Source organism: Apis florea, unplaced genomic scaffold (assembly GCF_048593485.1).
Source record: "Apis florea isolate Af1SG1 unplaced genomic scaffold, ASM4859348v1 contig_3585_pilon, whole genome shotgun sequence".
Taxonomy (NCBI): Eukaryota; Metazoa; Arthropoda; class Insecta; order Hymenoptera; family Apidae; genus Apis; species Apis florea.
The window spans coordinates 2,488,916-2,503,826 of record NW_028256788.1 but is presented as its reverse complement, the minus strand read 5'-3'; the positions used below and the strand labels follow the sequence as shown (position 1 = coordinate 2,503,826).

Here is a 14,911-nt window from a genome sequence, read left to right as displayed (position 1 = left end):
ATAAAAAAATTACAATTTCGAGAACAGTGTGCAAAAAGAGTCAACAGTTTTTTTATTGAGAAATTATTTTTCAATAAATATGGTGTTGGATTGCATTATAACGACTTACTTAAAAACATATATTCTCCAATTACAAATCAAACGGAAATAATAAAAAGCAAAGCTATAAGATTACGATGTTACGAAAAACATTCATGGAATTACATCGAATTGAATAAACAGGAAAAATTTTTATCGAGGTTAATTAGATACGGAATATACGCCTATTAAGAAAGAAAAAAATAATATATCATACTTGATATACGAAAGTAAAAAATTAAATGAGCTATAAACGTGATTTAACAACACAAACAAAATTATTGATAATAAAACTTCATTACAACTTCAAATTCATATTGGGAAAAATTGAGGAGGGAAAGTATATAAGTCGTGTAAATCAATTGTTCATTTCTAATATCAATGAACAACAACGAGCAACACGATGTTTATAAATATATATATTATTATATATAGAAAGAAATCTTTTAAGAATATTAAAGGCCAAGACAAAGACAAAAGTTAGTATAGAAAAATATGTTAGTTGATATTTAACTTATTGATTATCTTATTATTAATCTTATTAACTTATTAATTATCTAATTAATTCAAATTAAGTTAAAAAACATTTTAAAAATTAGATAAAGCAAGAGGGAGATAAAATTGTTATCGTTGTCCTATTGCTATAGCATTTCTCGCGAAATTGTCTTATTTCATCGAGAAAAATTAAATTGTTTACAATTCAACGAAGTCTCTATCGATATTTTTCTATATCATATATATATATTTGTTTTAATATCTATAATTGATTTTTTTAAAGATATATCATCAAATATTTCAATACCGATACAATTATATATTTCAGAATGTACTTGTATATATGTATATTTCGTTCTAGCTATTATCTAATAAAATTTTACTATAAAATTAATTACTAATTATTATAAAATTAAATTCATTCAATGTCAAATATATATCTTTGAATAATAAATAAAATGATTTTTATCCAAGTTTATTTGATATGAAGATTATATCAAATATATATTTGCATAGATTTCCATAAATTTCTATAGATTAATAAATATTATTTTATTAATATTTACAATTATAGATATAATGGTAACAACAACAAATAGAATATTATTTTATAAATCTCTTATACATAAAAAATATTTAAGTATATTTTCAAGTTTTTACATTTATTTTACTTTTACTTTTGTTTAGTCAATTATTTTTTCTATCTTCAAGAAAATTCCATCTCTAGGAGCCAATGTAAGCGAATTTATCTTCTTTACATAAGGAATCATCGTCTTTTCGCAAACGTCTACTCTGAAATTTTGCAGCATTTTTATCAATCCAACTTTCGTTTGATAAACGGCAAACCGTGCTCCTGAAACGATAATTTAATCATTAATTAAATTCATTGGTATATAAAAAAAAATACTATCTTAATAAATCATTTACTCATAAGAAAAACAATCATTAAAACTGATAATTAGATTGATCACATCGTTACATCACACACAAAATATTATGGTATTTTTCTTTACCAATGCAATTCCTTGGTCCATCACCAAATGGTAAATAAGTCATTGGATGCCTTGCAGCTACTGCATCCTCGTTAAATCTTTCAGGATCGAACACGTCTGGATTTTCATAGAATTTTGGATCTGTTTGAATTGCATACAGAGGAATAAGTATAGATGTTTCAGCAGGTATCGATACTTTTGTACCATGGAAGGTATAATTAGAGTTGCATTGTCGCCTTAAAAGCATCCCTGGTGGATACTTTCTCAGTGTTTCTGTTTAAAAAGAAGAAGACAGATAAGCATAATTTTATCTTAATAACAATATTGTCTTACTTAAAATAACAATTGTTATCTTATTTCAATTGTGATTGTTAATCCTTGCAGATATTTCGAATATTACGTAATATACGTAATATATTTAATTATTACGTAATAACAAATTGTTTTCCACTTATTTGTGTGAAACATATATATATATTACTTATATATCGTTATATAATATACCTCTAAATACTTTGTCCAAATATTTCATTTCCTTGATATCCTCGTATTTCAGATCCCCATTATTTTTGCCGTGGAATTCTTTCATTTCTTTTCGCAGTTTATCTTGTACGTTAGGATTCAGGGCCATTTCATAGAGAGCGTGTGCCATTGTCGTCGATGACGTTTCAAATCCAGCCGCGAAGAAAACGGAAGCTTGCGCGGCTAGTAAAGTGTCCGTTATTTCTGTAAAATTTCGTAAAATTCGATCAAAATTTTAATAAACAATGCACGACCATTTTTATAACCATTTTCACACACATCTTCGACAAGTATAATATAATCTTTTTGTCAAATTCTATTTCACTTTTATGTCTCCGAATTCAATTCGTAAAATGTTTCGACACAAATTTTATCAATTTGTTTCTCCGGATAAAAACAACAGACTTAAATATAATAAATGCAAAATTACTTTACTTTACCGATACTCTTCAATTTTTCCGGATGCCTCTTCAATTCCATCAACAAATTTACAAAATCTGGTCTCACGACGTTATTCTCTTCCCTGTATTTGATCGTTCCCGTGATTACCTTCGTCACAAATACAGTTGATTCCGGATACGGCAATACGAAGCCAAGTAAATTATAGAACCGTGGGAAAAAATCTCGAAGAAAATTCCTCATAAACTTGATCGCGTTTTGCTCAAAGATTTTTTTCCCCATTCTGCGGAATTCACTACGCTCGTCTGACAACGCGTTCATGTTGATTCCGAAAGCGCAACTTCCAATAACATCTGTCGTGTATCTCGCTGGTATTTCAAAACAATCCACAGGCCCTCCTCTTTTTACAACATCCTCCAAGCATTGCTCCAAGTGTTCGGCGCATTCCAATATCAAGGGAAACATTTCCTTCAATTTGCCAGAAGTAAATACCGGTGACAATCTCGTTCTTAATGGTCGCCATCTTTTAGCGTCCACACTGAACAGATTTACAGAGAAAGGCTCGACCTGCGATACAAATTAAACCGATAACATTTTAAAGAATGTAAAAATTTCTTGAAATTATTAAAATTTTTCTTTCGGAGAACATAAGATAAAATAGCTCATTCAATTCGATTATAGGCGGATGTATACTTTGGAAGTGATTGTTGATGTTAATTTTTTGCAAAGTTAATAATAGATGGATTATTATTACGAGATATATTAACAGATAAATGTTATAAAATAAAATGTCATATATATATTTGTAATTTTTGATCAAGTCCAAAAAGATTATTCAGAAATTAAAGCAAATCTCAAATAAATTATGTAACATTTTTCAGAAGATTTTCCTTAAATTGGTATCTTTTTTGCCCGAATAATCTTCACGCACAATAGAACTTTGCGTATCGATTGATAAAAATTAATAAGAAAATATATAATCCTATACATAAATATTAATTATCATTGCGAAAATATTGAATTATGACGGGCCTACTTAACTGTGTTCTAGCATAAGAAATCGATAGAACTTCGGAATATTTTTTAAATATTTCGAAATTGAATTTAAGAAAAATGATAGATGATAGAATCGCAGATAAAGAGAAGTATACGTACTCGTTCGGGAGTATTTAATCCTCGATTATCAAATATAGAGAAATCTTTAATTAAAACGTCCTTGATGAGGTCAAGATCGCGCAAAACGAGATTAGGCGATCCGCCGAAGAATATCCCGAACATCGCCTCGTTGTCGTATCTCTTATAGAGCTCCGTTATGAAGCTGCCAATTCCAATTTTTCTTAGTAGAACATCTTTGGCGTTTCCAAAAAATGGTATAGGTCTGGGTCCAATCACGCCACGATTTTTCCAAAAATCAAACTTCGACGTGAAGTAATAATATAAAGCGAAAAATGCCGCGACGAATGCGGTTAATATTTGAAAATGATCGAGCATGTCGAGTCGATGAAACGAAACGAAAGTACGGTTTAAAGATCAGTATTCACTCGTCTGTTCCAATGTGGAATGACGAGATGAGAGCACAATTGATGTTCTCAACTTGAACCGACGAAGCTTCAGATTAAACTTCTCATGCCGTTGTACATTTATATTACGTCTATCATCCTACTCTCAGATTTTTACGTCGCAGTAATAATGCATGGAAGCATGATCTTGCATTTTCTCGAAGATGCAGGAAGAAATAATGGCATTAATTATTATAGTGATATTTATAGTGATATTAATTTTTAAAGTTATACTCGTCAAAATTATTATTAGAATTTATAAAAATATATAGATTTTCATTGTTAAACTAAATTTTGTTTTCTTCCTTTAATCAGGATTTATCTTTATACTTATTTGATACAATAGTAGTTGTAACCTTGATTATAAATTAATAAATTATAAAATCTTAATTAAGATAAATTTTCTAAATTAAAATTAATAATTTTTTTTAACGTTGCATAGTCGATATTATAGATAAATATAACGATACATTTTACGAGAAGTTACAATTTTTTATATTTTTATCAAACTGTCTAGATGCGTTAAACAAAATCTTTTGATGAATCATTATCTCGATAATAAAATAACTGAGCTGAATATAATACTTATAAAATATAAAAGTTTCTTGAAAAAGAAATTCATCTTATTATTATACTTAAAATAATATAACATCTATCTTTATGCATTAAAAAGTATATATAATTGTTCTATTTAAAACAAAAATTGATCTTTCATATTATTTATTCGCATCCAGTTATAAAAAAAGTATTTGAATCATACAACATATTTTTTCTCTCAAATATTTTTTAATATTTTCTGTTTTTTAATTATTTTTTCTTTCATTCCTTTTTTTTTTTTTTTTACGGATTGATCGTTAGTGCCATCTTTTAAGGATCAAAATCATTTCTTCAAAAAGGTTTAACAGATGGCGTTGATTCTCCTATTTATGTGTTACTCTATCTTGTTAATTCTTATCTTGCCTTATCGTGTTCTTATATTTACTTTATATATGTACATTATCTCTTAGTTTAGCTATCAATTTTTTAAGATTAAATTATAGTCATAATTCTCTATTCTCTCTATTTTGCTTTTAATCCTTCTGAATAAATCAATCTTCTTTTTCTTAGAACGTACAAACGTGTTATCACTTTAATAAATAAATAGAATTATAATATTTTTTCAAGAAAAATTTTCTTTTACGTTAGTCGTCATAATGGAATTAAAAATTCTATTAATAGAATTTATTCTAATATTATTGTCATTTTAAATCGTATTTCTATTTTTTATCTTCAAATATGTATTTCTACGTACAAATTGTTTCTTTTCTGATGCATTTGAGTGAATAAATTATACATCGATTAGCATAATACAAATGAATTTATTTATTCAACATTTATCGTTTAGTATAATGCAAATGGAAATTCACACATTTCTCTATCTTCTTATATGCTAATATTGATGATTAAATTTACAATATCTTTTCTTATCACGTGAAATTATTATGTAGAAAAGTGAATCATAAATTATTATCATCACATATGATCAGACATTATCGGATATGTTATTAAAAATCATCAAATTTAATCAGATTAGATTTACAGAATACAATAATCTAAGAATTTTACAAATAATCATATTTAAGCATAGATGAATCAACTAATTTGAGCTTATGCTTATTTTTTAATACTTTTTCCTTGCTTTTTTTGATAAAATTTTTCAAACTCGTAAGAATAAACCAATAAAAAAATTTTCGTCGATAATTCAAAATAAATTTCCATTATTGTTTATTAATATTATATATTATTTGACAAATAAATCTTTATACAGAAAATATTAATGTTCGTAAGAAGTAAAAGAAGCCAAAAAAGAAAAAACAATATATGTATATATAAATTAAAATGATTCATTCATTTAAAATTCATGATACACTATATTTTAGATATTTTAGATATATGTAGATATATGAATTATATATATACTATAAACGCAATTATATCCTATACATTATAGAAAATAATGTTTCAAATAAGACATATTCTGTTTAAAAAAAAAAAAAGTAATTTAAATATACTTAATTCCTTCGAAAATAAATTTGTACATACAAACATATGGAGTTAATTATACATTCTTAAATGTATTTTAAATTAACAGATAAAGTTATAATCTTTATAAATATAATAAAAGAAAAAGTCAACAAGAAATCGTTGGTTTATTATTATAAAACCGAGACTTTATTATAATCTAAATTTTAAAAAGTTATCGTATACAAGAAAAACATAAGTAAAAATGTGTAGTTTCATAATTTTTTATTGGATGGTATATTTTTTTGAGTTAATTGAGATATATTTTCTTTAATATTATGTATATTTATTTTAATTTAAATAATTTATAAAATGATTTTTATATCATCATTTTATATCATCATTGTTTCCGCAGTTCCATGAAATCAAAATTGTAAACAAACCATTGCCATCTCTTGCAAGTCATCATGAATATATTCAAAGACTGCTCAGTATAAAGCTAGGATATTTTACACGCAATCAGTCATTACAAATATATTCAAGCATCAGTATATCCTATGTATATATATATACTCGTTAAAGTGTAAAATAATTGTAAAATATTGTGTCTAATACCTGCATATCAAACATATTTGTGCATTTATAAATAATTAATAATAAGTTTCACGATATAATTCGTAAGTTAAATTGTTATTCCACTTTTTATTTAATCCTCACTAAATAAATACAGAGTGTTATAAAAGAAGTGTTATTTTCTCATTTCTAAATACTTTATAATACATAAAATAGAATAAATATTTATGTAATTTTTTAATATTAATTTATAGAATTTTTTTCATATACAAGTGTGTGTTACTTTCATAAAATTTTCACATGTTTCTTATGTTATTCTCTGAATTTTTTTACTTAATATTGTTTTGCAATTATTTAATTGTAATCGACTTATTCGCTTAAACCATTCTCTTTAACTTATGAAAAAAATCGTTGAATCTGTCAAATTAAATCCGCCGAATCATTTAATAAATATTCATATCGTAAGTTCTTATCGGAAATAGTAAACATACTTTTCATTAAAAAAATAGGTCATTATTCTTATCGCAGATAAGAAGCGTATTCAATTTATAAGAATACTTAATATGATAATTCATTGTTTTATGCAATAATGTTATCTTATTTTTCTATTTTTAGAATAATAAATTTTATTTTTGGAATAACAGATAGAATAAATATATATATATATATATTTTTTTTAATTATTATTCTGCATTATATATTATAATTCAACAATGATAAATTTAAATATTTATTAAATAAATTTTAATTATATTTATTATAAATTTTTTGGAAATAATACGCGTCAAAGATATATTATATTAATTAATAAATTTACAATATTAATTTATAATTTTTTTAAATAGAATATTCTATTTTTTTTTTATGTAATATAAAAGTATATATTTATAATAAATCATAATATATCATATCAAGTATATATTCTTATATTATAAATATAACAAATTATTTTTTAGATAATATCAGTTACATAGTCTACAAAATTTAATCTGAAATTAGAAAAGAAAAATGGCGAGCAGTTTCGAAATTTTATGCGGCATCGCCATATTGATTCTTGCCCTCTATTACTATTTCACGTCAACGTTTGATTTTTGGAAAAGTCGTGGAGTGGTTGGACCGAAACCCATACCATTTTTCGGTTCTACGAAGGATCTGATATTGATTAAAAAATCGATGGCTCACTTCGTCAAGGATATTTACGAGAATTACAAAAATGAACCAATGATTGGTTTATACGCGAATAGATCGCCTTTTCTTCTCTTAAATGATCCAGAACTCATCAAAGATATATTAATTAGAGATTTTTCCAAATTTGCAAATCGAGGATTGGGAGTTTTTGAAAAAGTAAGCGAAATATTTACAAAATCTGTCAAGTTAAATTTTAGTTAAATTAATTTTAATCAACATAATAACAAACGATGATGTATATTTTTTTTATCATATTCTATAAATTATATCTATAGAATTGTACGATTATATTTATTGTAGCGAAAAAAATTTATCTTTAATTTTTTAAATTCAGCGCACATTTTAAAATCTTTCACGATGATTTAATGTTTCTTATTTCTTTTCTTTTTTTTTTTTTTTTTTTTTTTCGATTAAATATCGACAGACAGAACCATTATCGCCGCATATCCTAAACTTGGAAGTAGAAAGATGGCGACCATTGAGATCCAGACTCTCCCCAATATTCACATCAGGAAAATTAAAAGAAATGTTCTATCTTATAATCGAGTGCTCGCTAAATTTAGAAACATATTTGGACAATTTAATCGAAAAAAACGAGCCCATCGAATGCCGTGAATTAACAGCAAGATTCACAACCGACGTAATCGGTTCTTGCGCGTTTGGTATCGATATGAGCTCGATGACGAACGAAAATAGCGAATTCCGTAAAATGGGCAGAAAAGTGTTCGATGTGAACTTAATAAATATTATACGATTAAAGTTGAAACAATTCATGCCAAGGCTGTACGACTTACTCGGTTATGTGATGCCTGATCGAACATTCGCACCGTTCTTTACACGGGTTGTGAAGGACACAATAAAGTACAGAAATGATAATAACATCGTTAGGCCAGATTTCATCAACATGTTGATGGAGCTCCAGAAAAATCCACACAAATTGGAAAATATTAGTAAGTTTTTGTGAAAACTTTGTAATTTCACGTTCCTTGAAAAAAAGTAATCTTTGTATTTGAGAAAATTATTATTTTTCGTTTATGAAAAATGATAGTATATTTTTGAAATTGTTGTTATGATTATTTTATCACACGTTATATATTCGGAATACATATACGTGGGATTTAATGAGATTTGGATCGATTTTAAATGTTAATTCTAAAAATTAATATTAGAAAAATATCGATTCAGGTTTACTTATTATATTATATGCAAATTTTATTCTTATTAATTTAATTTTTACGTTCTATATATAACGAATATATTAACATCTTATATTTTCAAAACTTATCGTCATAAACTTTTAACAAATATTTTATTCTATAATGGTTTATCTTTAAAAGTAACTTTTTGTTTTTCTTTTTTTTTTTCAGAATTGACGGATTCATTAATCGCAGCACAAGCATTTGTATTCTTTCTTGCGGGTTTTGAAACTTCATCGACAACTATGAGCAACGCTCTCTACGAATTAGCTTTGAATCAAGATGTACAGAAGAAGTTACGCGAAGAAATCAATACGTTTTGTGCTAAAAATAATAGAGAATTGAAATATGATGACATCAAAGAAATGGAATATTTAGATAAAGTATTTAAAGGTATGAGCAAGAACAAATATTATATTTCATATCTCCTTACGTATCGTTTTACACGAAGTAAATCAAAATATGAAAAATGAAAAACTCCTTAATATTTTAATCGTAATTTTAATGGTTAATAGAACAAGAACAAAAAATTAAAAACAACGATTAAAAATTCTTATTCTAAAATTCTACGACAAATATACGCATTCCGATAATTTATCTTTTTGCAGAAACGTTAAGAATGTATCCACCAGCAACAATTTTAATGAGAAAAGCAACATCCGACTATACATTCAATGACACGAAAGTTACGATACCTAAGGACACCACAATTTGGGTTCCAGCGTTTGCGATACATCGAGATTCGGCTATTTATCCGAATCCTGATTCATTTGATCCTGAAAGATTCGATGAAGATGCAATGGCTAGTCGACATCCTATGCACTATTTACCTTTTGGTGATGGACCAAGAAATTGCATCGGTATGTTGAATTAATTAAAATATGCGAAGAATATATATAATTTCTTATTGTTTATATTCCATTTACATTTCATAATTTTCAATCAATCAATCATTAATCATTATGTTACTTTTAGGTGCGCGTTTTGCGGTTTATCAAACTAAAGTTGGATTAATTACCATTCTTCGTAATCATAAAGTAGAAGTTTGCGAAAAGACAATAATTCCTTACGAATTTGATCCAGGTGCATTTTTGTTGAGTCCAAAAGGTGGAATATATTTAAAAATAACAAAAATATGAAGTGAACGAAATGAACGAAACGTTGCATTCAAAAATTTTTAGGAATCTATTAAGTTAAATATATATTTTACGGGGACATAAATAATTACTTCTAATCAAAAGAAAAAAAAAATAATATATATATATACTTATAATAATTATAAGTATAATTAATTAGTATAATTGGTTTTATTACTAAGAATTACTAGAAAGGAAAATTTTAAATAGATTAATAGATTTTTATTAGAAGGCATTAAGTGAATTTAATTATTATTAATAATTTTCTTATGTAAATTTTTTAAACTCTCTTATTATACTCTTATAATCGAATATGTTGATTATAATGATTAATTAGAATTTATATGCAAAATATTCCTCTTTGATAAAAACTTTTAATAAGATTTTCATTTTTCCATTGTAAAATTCAAAATATTCTCATTCATTCTATCATCTATTATCATTCATTTTTCATAACTATGTTAAATATATTATAATATAGTAAACATATTAATAATTAATATATGTTAATCAATTTATAAATATTGATGTTTCGTGTGTGATATTTGTAAAACAATTTGTATCATTAATATGAATGACTAGAATATTTAAAATTGAAATAAAGGTTTTTTTAATAATACACACATTTCATTAATATAATTTTTTTTATTTATACTTTTTATATTTATATTATTATATATAGGTTCTGATAAATAGCAATATATATTATTCAACAATTATTTATGAATATAAATTATTCAAAAAATATCTTAGGATTAAAAAAAAATATAAAATATAATTATATTAAATAATAAACATAAATATATTTATATTGAAAATACTTATTATTGATACAATTGATAATTATATCTATTATTATGTTAATATTTAATTTCCGACGAAAATATGAAATCTTTAATTCTTAATCTAAAATTAATTTTTATTTGGTAATATCAACAATATCATCGAGATATATTTATTGGAAAATATTTTAAATAAAATATATTAAAGTATAAAAGATTGTATAAATCGATTAATGATTTTGTTTTTCTTGTAAAAATTAGGGTGAGAAAAATAATTTTAATAAAAAGCAAAATAATTTTAGTAATTTTAGTAAACATTGATTGGAATTATAATTTAACGATAATATTCAAGATGAATATTTATTATATTTATGTAAATAAAAACGTTGTTACGAGAAAGAGACAAAGAAGAAGAGTGAGAAAGTGAGCAAGTGTGAGTAAGTGAAAGAGAGAAAAATAAAGAAAGAGAAAAAATGAAATTTAATCTTATTATTAAGAATTTCATTTATGTTTTTTAATATTTTTAAATAGTTTTTAAATTAAAAACTATTTTGTAGAATAATATATAATGTATAATTAGGAATTATTATTTCTATAAGATTAATACTATTTAACATATTAGAAAAAATAAAATATTTTTAAAATTATATAAGATGCTAATACATTCTTAAGATAATCTTTGGAAGAATCAAATCTAGAAATAAATACAAATATTAATAAAATAAATATTTTAAAAATATTTTCGAAACCATTCACGATAATGTTTCAAAAAATGTTTCATAAAAAAATTGATTTGATAAGAAAATTTAGAAAATTTTGAAAATTTGGAATTAACTCTAATAATAAGATGAAGATTAATTACAATATAAAATATCTAAAAATGAGTATATAAATAGATATTTACAAAATATCGATAAAATAATATATCAAATGATTGACAGATCATTGATAAACGTTGAAATGTTTTTAAAAATCAAACTAACTGGGGAAGATAACTATTTGTGCATTGATAAACTAGATAACTGAAAAATTTATGATCAATAGTAAAAATGGGTTCTCAATCGTAAAATTAATTTATAAATAAGATTAAAATTATTATAATATCTATTTAAATGCAAACTTAATAAATATTTTAAAACGTTATTTAAAAAAAAGTAATTAAAATTTAAATTAAAATTTCCTTAGAAGATTATATATGTTTTTATAAATTTTAAAAACAATTTTATTCATCTTTACAAGTAATTCTAACGAAGAGAATCGAAGAAATAACGAGTATTCTAACGATAACGAAAATTATATTAAATTATGAGAACATAAATAAATAAAAAATATTATCATTTTTTCTCAAATATTATCATAATAATTTCAAGAAAACTTCAATCTCAAACAAATCGGATATAACTATAAACATAAGTACATATGTTTAATATATAATTATAAACATCGGTATATGTTTAATATATAACTATAAACATAAATAAATATTTATATAAACACGATAACGTTGAGAATAAATAATGAGTCGAAATAAGTTTCAAAACGTCAATTGCATACTATCATTCTACAATGTTACAATTGATTAAAGAGTAGTTTCTAAGTTTCGCACGGTTTCACACTGAATCGACATGTTTGATTATTTTCAAATATTAATCGCATTCATCGCGATTTCTCTCGCTTTGTATTATTATCTTACGTCAAATTTTGATTTCTTCGGAAAAATCGTGGCCTGGTTGCACCTAAACCAACCATTTTTTGGAAATACCAAGGATGTCGTATTAAAAAAAGTTGAAATAAGCAACTATATAACGGAATTATATAAGAGATATGACAACGAGGCAATGTTCGGGCTATTCTTCGGCGAATCGCCTAATCTCGTTTTGCGCGATTTAGATCTCATCGAAGATGTTTTGATCCAAGATTTTTCTACGTTTGACGAACGAGGATTCAATATTTCTGAACGGCTATGTATTTTTATATATATATATTTAATTCTACTTTCATTAGCAATATAAAAAGTTCAAAGTTCTATCAATTTCTTAAAATAAATTGCTTCGATTTAATTTTTCAATTATAGGCTGATCCACTGAACGCAAATCTCTTCAACATAGATGTGACAAGATGGCGACCATTAAGAACGAGATTGTCATCGGTATTTACTTCTGGTAAATTAAATAAAAGGAAATGTTTCCCTTGATATTGAAATGCGCCGAACACTTGGAGCAATGCTTGGAGGATGTTGTAAAAAGAGGAGGGCCTGTGGATTGTTTTGAAATATCAACATGAACGCGTTGTCAGACGAGCGTAGTGAATTTCGCAGTAATAGGAAAAAAAATTTTTGAGCTAGATAAAAATATTCTAAGATCTTTTCTTCGACAATTTTTTCCACGGTTCTATAATTTACTTGGTTTTGTAATACCATATTCAGAAACAAGTATATTTGTGATGAAATTTATTTCAGAAATAATCAAATATAGGGAAGAGAATAATGTGGTAAGAGCAGATTTCATAAATTTATTGATGGAATTGAAAAAACATCCGGAAAAATTGAAGAATATTAGTAAGTAAGATAATGATGATTTTAATTCTTTCAAAAAGCAAATAAAGTTGAAGTCTGTGATCATTTCATAAATAAAATTTTAAGACGTGGAATTGAAATAGAATTTGAAATAGAATTTTAAATTTATCATAAATCTTTTGTCTGATAATGTTTTATAAATAATCATTATGATATTAATGTATAAAATACTATTTTTTAAAATACTATTACGAAATTTTATAGAAATAACGAATAGTTTACTTGCTGCGCAAGTTTTTGTTTTCTTCGCGGCTGGATTTGAAACATCATCAACGACAATGAAACACGTTCTTTATGAAATGGCTCTGAATCCTAACATACAAGATAAACTACGAAAAGAAATGAAAGAATTCCATACCAAAAATAATAAAAATCTCACATACGAAGAAGTTAAGAAAATGAAATATTTGGACAAAGTATTTAAAGGTATATTTTTATAAGTAAGTTTATTTCAACAATAACAAAATATATATAAAAATTTTTATACATTATTATTAATATTTTATTTTATATATATTTTTGCAAATAAATAGAAAATCAACAATTTATTATCACCACATTGAAATATATGTAAAAATTAATAATTGCAATTTAAAGTCAGATTATTTTAAGTAAAATAGAATTATTATTAAAATGAAATTACCTTAATGATTTATCTGTCCTTTTAAACAGAAACACTGAGAAAGTATCCACCAGGAGTGCTTCTAAAGCGAAAATGCAACTCTAATTATACCTTTAATGATACAAAAGTATCAATACCTGCTGAAACTTCTATAATTATTCCTGTGTATGCAATTCAAACAGATCCAAAATTCTATGAAAATCCAGACGTGTTTGATCCTGAAAGATTTAACGAGGATGCAGTAGCTGCAAGCCATCCAATGACCTATTTACCATTTGGTGATGGGCCAAGGAATTGCATTGGTAATTCAAAGAAAAATGTTAAAACGTTTATCGTTTGATTATTATTAATAATAATTTGTATCAGTCTTACGATTATTAAAATTTTTAACATTTACTTGTTTTGTATTTTTGTACATTAATGAATACAATCGATGATTAAATTATTATTTCGTTTCAGGAGCACGATTTGCCGTTTATCAAACAAAAGTTGGACTAATAAAAATGCTACAAAATTACAAAGTAGATGTTTGCGAAAGAACAATGATTCCTTATGTAAAAAAGATAAATTCATTTACATTGGCTCCTAGAGATGGAATTTTCTTGAAAGTGGAAAAAATAACTGATTACGGAAAAGTACAAAATAAATAACGAGAAAAAATAAATATAAAAACTTGAAAACATACTTAAATATTTTTTATGTATAAGAGATATATTTGTAAAAAATATTCTATGTTATTATACTATTAATTAATATCAACATAAGAAGAAAATGAAGTTGTATATATAAGTTT

At 24.8% G+C, this 14,911-nt stretch overlaps 3 protein-coding genes across 5 annotated transcripts; 2 read left to right on the top strand and 1 right to left on the bottom strand.

Moving 5' to 3' along the window:
- Positions 1 to 1,100: 1,100 nt before the first annotated feature.
- On the bottom strand, positions 1,101 to 4,147 carry LOC100864361 (putative cytochrome P450 6a17). The gene is made up of 5 exons (XM_003694514.4): positions 3,642 to 4,147; positions 2,528 to 3,053; positions 2,070 to 2,291; positions 1,587 to 1,838; positions 1,101 to 1,426 (listed from the first exon to the last, which is right to left on the bottom strand). Exons 1-5 carry the CDS (start codon positions 3,975 to 3,977, stop codon positions 1,257 to 1,259), a joined length of 1,506 nt encoding a protein of 501 aa, XP_003694562.2. The 5' UTR covers positions 3,978 to 4,147; the 3' UTR covers positions 1,101 to 1,256.
- A 2,421-nt stretch (positions 4,148 to 6,568) lies between these two features.
- Positions 6,569 to 10,758, top strand: Cyp6as5 (cytochrome P450 6AS5). Of its 2 annotated transcripts, XM_031917050.2 has the most exons (6): positions 6,569 to 6,723; positions 7,576 to 7,963; positions 8,232 to 8,757; positions 9,175 to 9,396; positions 9,612 to 9,863; positions 9,979 to 10,758. In XM_031917050.2, the coding sequence occupies exons 2-6, from the start codon at positions 7,628 to 7,630 to the stop codon at positions 10,140 to 10,142; spliced, it is 1,500 nt and encodes a 499-aa protein (XP_031772910.2). In that variant the 5' UTR covers positions 6,569 to 6,723; positions 7,576 to 7,627; the 3' UTR covers positions 10,143 to 10,758.
- A 1,681-nt stretch (positions 10,759 to 12,439) lies between these two features.
- LOC116414519 (cytochrome P450 6B1-like) lies at positions 12,440 to 14,802 on the top strand. Of its 2 annotated transcripts, XM_086914158.1 has the most exons (6): positions 12,440 to 12,882; positions 12,996 to 13,083; positions 13,380 to 13,478; positions 13,701 to 13,922; positions 14,169 to 14,420; positions 14,578 to 14,802. In XM_086914158.1, exons 1-6 carry the CDS (start codon positions 12,547 to 12,549, stop codon positions 14,766 to 14,768), a joined length of 1,188 nt encoding a protein of 395 aa, XP_086770284.1. In that variant the 5' UTR covers positions 12,440 to 12,546; the 3' UTR covers positions 14,769 to 14,802. The 2 variants fall into 2 exon arrangements, with proteins under 2 accessions (XP_086770284.1, XP_086770285.1); XM_086914159.1 differs by lacking the exon at positions 13,380 to 13,478.
- Positions 14,803 to 14,911: the final 109 nt, after the last annotated feature.

Bases quoted from the DNA above. Each gene is read 5' to 3' on its own strand.
- Cyp6as5 (XM_031917050.2), top strand. From the start codon at position 7,628: ATGGCGAGCAGTTTCGAAATTTTATGCGGCATCGCCATATTGATTCTT. The intron at 8,758-9,174 runs GTAAGTTTTTGT...TTTTTTTTTCAG, and splicing joins ACACAAATTGGAAAATATTA to AATTGACGGATTCATTAATC. The intron at 9,397-9,611 runs GTATGAGCAAGA...ATCTTTTTGCAG, and splicing joins TTTAGATAAAGTATTTAAAG to AAACGTTAAGAATGTATCCA.
- LOC116414519 (XM_086914158.1), top strand. From the start codon at position 12,547: ATGTTTGATTATTTTCAAATATTAATCGCATTCATCGCGATTTCTCTC. The intron at 12,883-12,995 runs CTATGTATTTTT...TTTCAATTATAG, and splicing joins GATTCAATATTTCTGAACGG to GCTGATCCACTGAACGCAAA. The intron at 14,421-14,577 runs GTAATTCAAAGA...ATTTCGTTTCAG, and splicing joins TGGGCCAAGGAATTGCATTG to GAGCACGATTTGCCGTTTAT.
- LOC100864361 (XM_003694514.4), bottom strand. From the start codon at position 3,977: ATGCTCGATCATTTTCAAATATTAACCGCATTCGTCGCGGCATTTTTC. The intron at 3,054-3,641 runs GTACGTATACTT...TTTGTATCGCAG, and splicing joins GATTAAATACTCCCGAACGA to GTCGAGCCTTTCTCTGTAAA. The intron at 1,839-2,069 runs GTATATTATATA...CTTTTTAAACAG, and splicing joins TTTGGACAAAGTATTTAGAG to AAACACTGAGAAAGTATCCA.